At 53.3% G+C, this 8,927-nt stretch overlaps 1 protein-coding gene across 1 annotated transcript in view; it reads left to right on the top strand.

Annotated features, from left to right (window-relative positions):
• Positions 1-8,637, top strand: part of TAOK1 (TAO kinase 1) — a 59,519-nt gene extending 50,882 nt beyond the window's left edge. The window contains exon 20 of the mRNA XM_053274622.1: positions 984-8,637. Coding sequence (XP_053130597.1) covers positions 984-1,445 — 462 coding nt within the window. The 3' untranslated portion in view covers positions 1,446-8,637. The remainder of the gene's footprint in view (positions 1-983) is intronic.
• Positions 8,638-8,927: the final 290 nt, after the last annotated feature.

Raw genomic sequence — 8,927 nt, forward strand, 5'->3', positions numbered from 1 at the left:
TCACATTTGCAGGGGTGAGGACAGTGTCAACCCCCCCATCTCCCTTAGTGCCAGGTTCAGCTTTGGAGAGCAGCCCCAGAGATGCGAATGGTGGGTCTGGTGCCTTTGCTCCTTGTGTGAAGGTCACGGGCTCTTCTCGTCTTGCATCTTCTGCTGCCACCTGGTGGTCGCCTCCAGTGCCACAAGGAATCGGAGCGTGGCCGTCAAACCAGGACCTGTTCCTCTGGCTTTTGTTTGCAGCTCCTTCAAGCCCTGGTGTTGCCATTGGATGTAGCCGGGAACTAATTCCACATACCTGCCCTGCGTATTTAAGTTAGTTGCCATTCCGCATGGGACAGGAGCCCAGAGTGGCTTGCAAGTTCCAAGTAAACTTACGAGCCACTCTTGCAAAGGCAAAGTCCAGTGCCGGTACCCCAGAGGGGCGGGTCTGCTTTTGAGCCAGGTGAGCAGCTGACCCCAGCTGCCGGGGCGGAGAGCCAGGCTGGCAGCCATGCTGTGTGTTTGCTGGTGGCTCAGTTCTGGGACAGTTAGAATGGCTCTCGAAAGCCTTGCGTCTTGGCAAGAGAGAAGCTGCCACACCCTGACCCGTGGCAGGAGCCTATTAGGAGCTAGCATGGGGGCGGGGTGGGGGGGTGGAGCCCAGGCGGAGTCCCGGAGGCCAATGTGTCCCTTAGGTTGGCAGGTTCCAGCACTGAAGTATGCAGGACATGGGCATGCTGCATTGGTAGCCCAGTTAACCACTTGTGGCTAACTAGGCAGAGCTGGCGTACATCAAAAACCCTTCCAGGGAACAGACGAGCTTGCGTCATGGAACGAGGCCATATCCTCCCCCACCCCGCGTTATTGGGTTCGAAAAACAGCAACCTGAAGAGTGGTTGTGGTGTTCAAGTGTCCACCTGAGTTTTAAAAAACATGTTTGAGGAATTGACATTCTCAGTGCCGCCCGCCCCACACCCACGCCCCATGTTCTCGTTTCTCTCCAGATCGAGGAGGAGATGCTGACGCTGCAGAACGAGCGCACCGAGCGGATCCGAAGCCTGCTGGAGCGCCAGGCCCGGGAGATCGAGGCCTTCGACTCGGAGAGCATGCGGCTGGGCTTCAGTAACATGGTCCTGTCCACCCTCTCCCCCGAGGCGTTCAGCCACAGCTACCCAGGAGCCTCCAGCTGGCCCCACAACCCTTCTGGGAGCACGGGCCCTCACTGGGGCCATCCCATGGGCGGCCCACCCCAAGCCTGGGGCCACCCGATGCAAGGCGGCCCCCAGCCGTGGGGCCACCCCTCGGGGCCCATGCAAGGGGTCCCTCGAGGGAGTGCGCTCGGGGTCCGCAACAGCCCCCAGGCCCTGAGGCGGACGGCTTCCGGGGGACGGACGGAGCCGGGCATGAGCAGGAGCGCCAGCGTCACCTCGCAAATCTCCAACGGGTCCCACGTGTCTTACACCTAACTTCGAGCGGCCCCCGCGAGCGGCCTTGCCGCTGGAGCTGTCTGCCAACAGGAGCTGCCGTCAGGAGAGCCTCCCCAGGAGCCTGGCCTGGGCAGTGCGGCGGACGCCGGCTGCCGGCTGGGGAAGGCGATGCGTTCAGGGTTGACTAATGGGGATGTCATAGTATTGGGATGCAGAGTCCCTTTCCCTTTTTCAGTTTTGCAGCGGTGGTGAGGAGAGGGCAGCCTGGTCTGCGGCGGTGGTGGCGGCAGCAGCCCGAATCCACTCGGGAGGGAAGGGTAGGCATCCCTTTCCCCAGCCAGACTCCCTCGCTTGCTGAGCGGGGGTGTGGCCGTGCATTGCGGGGGTCCCTCTCCGTCCTGCAGGCCCTCCTCCCCAGCCCGCTTGTAGGCCTGGCCTCTTGCTGAGAAGGGACCAAACAGAAGCCTGTTGCAGGAGAGGGGCGAGAGGTCTTGGCCTGCTGGCGGCAGAGGGGCGGGGCAGGCCCTTGACGGCGCGCTTTCCCGCTTGCACTAGAAGGCGGGGCCCCTTGGGCAGGCTGCGCTCGCGGGGCCGGACAGAACAGCACCAGTGGAATGCACCTGCTAGGACCCTGTGAGCAGTTGGGCCCGACAGCCGGTGCCGTGTGTGGTGGCGGGCAGGGGAGAGGTGGGCCCTGGGAGCGGTGCTCTGTCCCCCGCTGCATAATACTGTGACATCTCCTCTTAGTTAAGCATCGGAACCACTCGCAGGCCACCCGGAATCGCCCCGGTTGCTCTGCGCCCCCCTTCAGCAGCGTCACGCTTGGCAGCCAACCCACCCCCGACTCCTGAGGTATTGTGACCGAGGCCATAAAGTTGCAGGTGCCACCGCTAGGCAAGGAGCTCCCCCCGCCCCCTTCTGACACTACATTTGCCAGTTTCGTTACCCGTCTTGGGCTTGCCACAGTTCCTCGTTTCCATGTAAGCCGTAGCCAATTTTCCGAGTGTTCAGTTGCCACGGGGGGGGGAGGGGACAGGCCGTGGGGGTCTCTCCCAGCTGCTGACTGACCTGTTACTGCCTCTGGAGCTGTCCTTTGCACGGACTCTCGGCTGCAAATCCTGTGCAGCTCTGCAGCTGTTGTGAGCGCCCAGCGGCCTCTTTGCTGCCTAGCCAGCTTCCCAGGAGATTCCCGGGGGACCTGGGAACAAGGTTTCCCCTGTGTGCTCGGGGGTCTTGGGAACCTGCAGCCACCAAGGCAGCAAAAAGAAGCATTGTGACCAGCAGCAGAGAAGCTCAGTCGAGAAGCGTTTGGGGGTGGGCGGAGAGGCAGAGAAACCCCTCTCCCTACGAGGGCTGCCCCACTTGGTGTTCAGTGTACATTAGTTTCCTTGCCACTCCAACCAAACACTAGCTACTAACTGTAGGATTTGCCTTTTAACACTTCTATAGGGCTCAGAAAATGAGAGGGTCCCCCCCCCCCGAATGTGTTTATGTCCACGCGACACATTTGTATAGAAAATACTCTGTGTGTCACACTGCTGCTCAGTTCCTTTCTGTTTTAATCAGTGTGACCTTTTTTTATTAGCTAAATTAAAAGCCACTTCAGTCAACCTCTTTCTCTCTCTCTCTCTCTCTCTCTGTCCTCCAGCTCTTTGGTTGATCATATCATTGGGAGCAAAGATGAGCCCATAACCTAAAAAGTGGAGAGGGGAGAAGGCCAACTAATGTTGAACTGAGCACAGTTGATTGCATTAAGCATCATAGAAGCACAGGAAGCTGCCATATACTGAGTCAGACCCTTGGTCCCTCTAGCTCGATAGTGTCGACACAGACTGGCAGCAGATTCTTCAAGGCTGCCGTCTCTCCCAGCCCTATCTGGAGATGCCAGGGAGGAAACGTGGAACCTTCTGCATGCAAGCACTCTTCCCAGAGCGGACCCATCCCTGAGGGGAATATTGTATGGTACTCATGCACGTAGCCTCCCATTCAAAGGATTGGGGCGGGGGGCACAGCATCAAAACAAGAAAAGATTTTGTGGGCTTTATATTTTAGGACAAAGGTTCACAAACTGGGGTGGGTCCCCAGATGGCAGAGTACAATTCCCATCATTCCCTGCCAAAGTGGCCTTGGACTTGTAGTCCAGCACCATCTGAGGACCTAAGCTTGAGAATAACCCCTATTCTCGGCCATGGGTGCCTCTGTGATGGTTTCAGAGTGAGTCCATCGTGGTTGCCAGGTATCTGGTCCTTCCAAGCGAAACTAAACCAAGCTAATAGGTGGTGGCTATGAATTATATTAAGTATTATATATTTAATATATCATTAAAAGGAGGGAGGGAGAGGAAAACACACACCATTTAAACTTGGAAGCACTCCCTATACACTCCATCCCAATGGAATCCCCTAAACTTCTGGAATGTCTCCCTTTTAGGCAGTATCGCCTCAAGAACATGACAGCAATATCGAATGTGGCTGTGTGTGTGAGAGAGACGGGGGGAATCCCTGGGTTTCCCTCACCCCGACTCGTTTGAGCACTGCTTGGAACCCCGTTCTTTGTTCATTCTTTTTCTTGTGTTTAGGGGAAGATTTTGGTCTGATTCGTCAAGAGCTTTCCCTTGAAATCGTTTTACTGCCTGTTTCTCCTCCCCTCCACCCCCATGTCTATTTCACTTTTCTCCGGGGGGTGTTGGAGAGAAGTCTGGTGTAACCAGTTTCTCTTCCCTCTCTGTATGTCTTCACATGCCAGACCCTGAACTACTCAATGAATTAATATTTTAATTAAAATAGTTTGCAAAAACTGATTCAGATGGGGGCTGTTCTGGCAGTCTGCTTGTTCTTAAGATGGTGCTGTTAATAGGACACTGACTGTGTGTGAGTGTGTGTGAGAGAGAGAGCACACGTGCTAGGTGTGAGGCACAGGTCAGCAATGAGACTATAAGCTACCCCCTTTCTACCATGTTTTAATAGCTGTGCAGCAGATTGCCACAGGGGATGATGGGAGTTGTAGTCCAGCAGGAGCTGGCGAGCCTCAGCTGGGCACCCCTGCTGACCTGGAGGGGCACATCCTGACCCTAGCCGCTGTGAAACCGATCACTTGATGATGCGGGGGTCGTTGGAGTCCACACAACCCCACAGCTGCACATGGCGGTGGGGGGAGTCATTGGAAGCCTCCTCCCAGCGCCAGCCCCTCTTGGATCCTGGCAAAGCACGTCAGCTGAGGTTTCTTGCTTAGCTCCCCACCTCCATGGATGGAGAGGAAGGCAGAGGACATGGCAGCAGTGCAGGATTCCCCCCGCTTGGGACGGCACACCTGAAGCCTCCCTGCAGCAACATGGGCGAGGTTAGCTGGCTTGCAGCTCTCAGCCTTTTCCTTTCTGCCATTCCTCTGAGAGCTGCGCTGAAGGCGGTGTTTTGGAACAGAAACTGGTGCCTAGTCCTTCGGTTCCTCAACCCCATAGCAAAGTGCTTTGCTTTCACTGAGCTTCCGTTTGAGGTGCCCTCTTTCTTGGGAAAACGAACACACACACACACAATTTAAGCCATAGAAGATTATTTTAACACCGCTCAGAGAGTGGCAGGAAACGCCCCCTTCCACCCCACCCCGATGCAGAGTCACTGATTAGCGGCTGCCCCATTGCTGAAAGCTCCTTTCTCCCAACCAATCAATGCAGGGGGTCCCAACCTTGGGCCCTCAAATGATGGACTGGAACTCTCATCACCCCCAGCCACAGTGGCTTTTGACCACTGTGACGGGATGGTGGGAGTTGTAGTGAAGAGGTTGAAAATGCCTGCATTCATTTTTAATTTTTTTTACTGCCTGCTTGCCTCTTTGCACTGAAGCTAGTTTCCTTCCCCTGCCCCAAAAGGTAACCACCTCATACTGGCCACCCAGAGATGCAAGTTTGCGCAGGGTATAAATTTGATAGATAGATAGATAGATATTGAAAACTCTCTTTTAACATTAATGCAACATCTCCCCCTCTTTTGAACTCTGCTCTCTTCCTCGGCTCTTGTGAAAGCCCTCTCCCAAACATTGGGTTAAACATACTCTCCGGGGTGAAAGGGCTGCGTCAGCGAGAGCAGGAATCAGGCAGGCAGAGGCCTGCGTGAACAAGTCAGCTCTTTAATCCAGAGTCCCGAGTGCCTCTCAGTAACTGTCCATCTCCTTCACCACACCCACTAGCCAGGCTCTCTAGTGGATGAAAAAGGCAAGTGAACCATCCCCATCTCCTCTTTCTAGTGTAGCCAGAAACCTTGTGTATTAACTTCTTTGCCAAGTAAACCGCACCCACCCACCTTGCCAGCAGGAAGCAGTATGAACGAAAATGGGTTCCCACCACCACCTATCCACACATACTGTGCTCTCCCTTTCAAAATTACGGGTAATCTGGAACATGTACAAATCTGAATTTCACAGCCCACTCTCGGGAATGTGGGGAAGGAAATGCTGTAATTTATCTGTAAATAACATAGCTAACAAATTGACGTGTGCGTGTGCGTTTCTTTTGAAGTCTGAAGCCTTTCTCTTTTTTAAAAATACAGTTTCTTTTTTTAGCAGAATCTGCAGTATGTGCCAAGGGGCAAAGCAGTTTCAGGGAGTTCTAGGGTCTGGTGAGAGAGTTTTTGGTTCCTGTGTTTGGTGGGGTCTGTGCTTGGTGTGTGTTTTTTACGAGTGTCTCTTCCCTTCTCATAACACAAAAGTCTCTCTTGGGGACCAGGGGACTTGTTCTTGGGTTTGAGGAGGGAAAAACCCAGTGCTGAAATAAATAGAAAAAGAGGTGGATTTCATTAACCCCATTGCCTGCTTCTTAATTCCAGCATCACCCTTCTCTATGGTAACTCCTAGCTCAGCAGAATGTCAGGATCAGGAGATGTTAGCAAATGAGCTGAAGCTTGCAGTGGAGTTTGCAGGAGAAAGATGTGAGCTCTTGGCTGGCGAGAGTCCTAGTTTGAGGGGAGAGCTGTTAAATTCTTGGGTGGTTTTTCTTTGCTTTTCAACTCCAATTTGTGTGAACAGCCCTAAAGAGACATGGAGGGGCTAGAAGTGATGACCCGGAACTGCTACTCATGTTGTGGGCAAGCAGTTCTCTGTGGGTGGTTCTGAGGTGTTGGCGTTTGCCCGGAAGCTGAGAAGTCTTTGTGGTGCTGGGGGAAAGGGGTGTGTGTTGAAAGGGTTTTCTGGAACTGCTGCTGGTGTCTGAGTTGGGCAGGGGAGAAGGGACCAAGGCAGCCAGAGAGGAGCATGTGGGGAGAGGGTTGTGGGTGTGTTCATGCACACAACTTGGTGGCTTCTCGCACACTTCTCGTCACATCACCCACTTTCAGCCCGCCACTTTTCCAGCCATGAGCCCACAGTTTACCCCGTCCAGTTCACACCCATGCACTGGAGTGGATTTGACGTAAAGCAGTATTTTTGAAAGGGCATCACATACCCCACACAAGAAGAAACGACACTGGGCTGAAATAGCTCTAAATGCGAAAGGTCTTCTTTTCTCTCTCTTTACAATTAATGCTTTATGGTGCTGGAAGTCCTTGGCACGTTCCTCCCGGGGAGAAGGCCCCAAGCCATTGGGTGGTGAGAGGGGGCTGTGGCGAGTGCTCCGTTGGGATGGTTTTGCATCCAGGGGGATCTCTTGAACAGCCCAATTCCTCTTGGCTTTAATGGACAAGGCAGATGGCATCTCTTTTAAATTAAGGCCCGCGAGGCAAGCGTGTGAGGTGTGAATAGTGTACATTTGACATTGAGCGGGGGAAAGAGCTTGCTTGTATTGTGAAGATGTCTTTAAAAACAAAAGAGGAGACTTGATTTCTAACAAACGATTAACACAACTTCAGTGTCATTTTTTATCCCACTGGGGGTAAAAGGGCATCTTGAATGTATAATCCTCTTTGTATGCCACGTTGGCTGACTCTACCAGCCAGCCGGAAGTTCTATTTATTAATTTTATATGATTGACGCCCCCCACCTCCCGGCTTCATGACTTTCTAGCGTGGGTCTGATCTCCCCCTCGATTTTGCACAAGGGTTGCATACATTAAAATTACAACATTGTGGTTTCTTGAAGTCCTTGCCCCTCTTCCGGTCGGTCTTTAGTTTTTGGTCGCTGTTTGCAGCTTCTTGTGCAAACGTCTGATCCTGTTTTTGAGAGTCAAAACGCATAACCTGTCCGTCCATTGAAAGGAAGGAACCGAATGGCAAAGTTGGCAGCCTTTGCCGTTTGGAGCTGGACTGGAGGGAAGGAGAGATGCACACCTGTTGCTGCACAAACCCCAAGTGGTAGAATGAAAGCCTACCATTGCCTCATGTGTTTTCCACTGCTGGGCATCACCTAGAAGTAGGCGAAGGTGCATTCTGGGCTTGGGAACCCAAAGCAAGGAGAGCAGGGAGTCCCGGCCTAACACGCTCCCCCCGCCCCCAGTGTGTTGACTGGATCGGCAGGGGTAGCCTTTTGCACAGAAGGAATACGTGTGGCCCCTCGGCCCCATTTAAGGGGATGCTCACCCTCGTGGTCCATGTCCTGGCCCTCTGCCCGGATCCCTGCAAAACTATTTTGACTTAAAGCCCCCCTGTGGAGCCAGCAGAGCAGCCTGTAGCGCAGCCACCAGGAAGCCGGCTTGGGGCTCGATTCTCTGACGAGGCTCTTCATTTTCTCTCTCTCTCCTCTCCCCCCCCCCCCCATGCTCTCTTGGCAGTGGAACTGCATGTCTGTATTACAGGCTCAACTTAGAGACAGCTGTGGTAGGCTGTCAGGTTCCCCTCATTTGCAGGTGGGTTTCAGAGAGAGAGAGAGGGAGAGAGATCTGTTTTCAGCTTCCTTCCTTACAAGTTGGTCACACGCAGGTGTTAAGGAGCAGATCTCTCCACTGCCAGGTTGCTGGTTCCTTGGACACCAGAAGAGCTGCTTCCCAGCCGCCACCCCCACCCACTCCTCCCCACACCCCCCAGGTGTGCATTTTCCTTTATGGGCAGCGTGTGCCACGAGCGCTTACAGTAGAGCTTCTATTGTACGATATTCTTGTCAGTATTCCGGTCTCCTCCTGGTTCAGACGTACATAATAGCTCGTATATAACCTGTATTAATTGTATAGATTGTGCATTTAAAGCTGTTACCAAGTTGTTGGAAAAGAAGAGAAAGAGGTCATATGTAATATTTTGTTTGTAAGTATCCTTTGTATCATAGCAAAGGAAATGTTTAAAAAAAAAAGAGCTGTAATAATAAAGTAATTTTAGTAGATGGCGTCCGGGTGTTGCTTTGTCGCACAGTGCAAGGGGGTGCAGCTGAACTTGGCTTGACTGTCAGATTCCTTCTGAAGCCCAGAGCTTGGTGTCGAGGCACCGCTGCTGCCATGTTGGAGCACGATGGACAGATGCCGACCATCGCAGGCAGATTAGAGAGCGACTCCCAGAAGGATGGAGGACAAAGGCGGAGATCAGAGGAAAGTGTCGGTTAAGATTTGGAAGGGGTGGGTTTGTTCCGGAGAGGTCTGAGGGGAGCTGGGGCTTGTGCCGGATCCCACACTCC

Source organism: Hemicordylus capensis, chromosome 12, assembly GCF_027244095.1.
Source record: "Hemicordylus capensis ecotype Gifberg chromosome 12, rHemCap1.1.pri, whole genome shotgun sequence".
NCBI lineage: Eukaryota > Metazoa > Chordata > Lepidosauria > Squamata > Cordylidae > Hemicordylus > Hemicordylus capensis.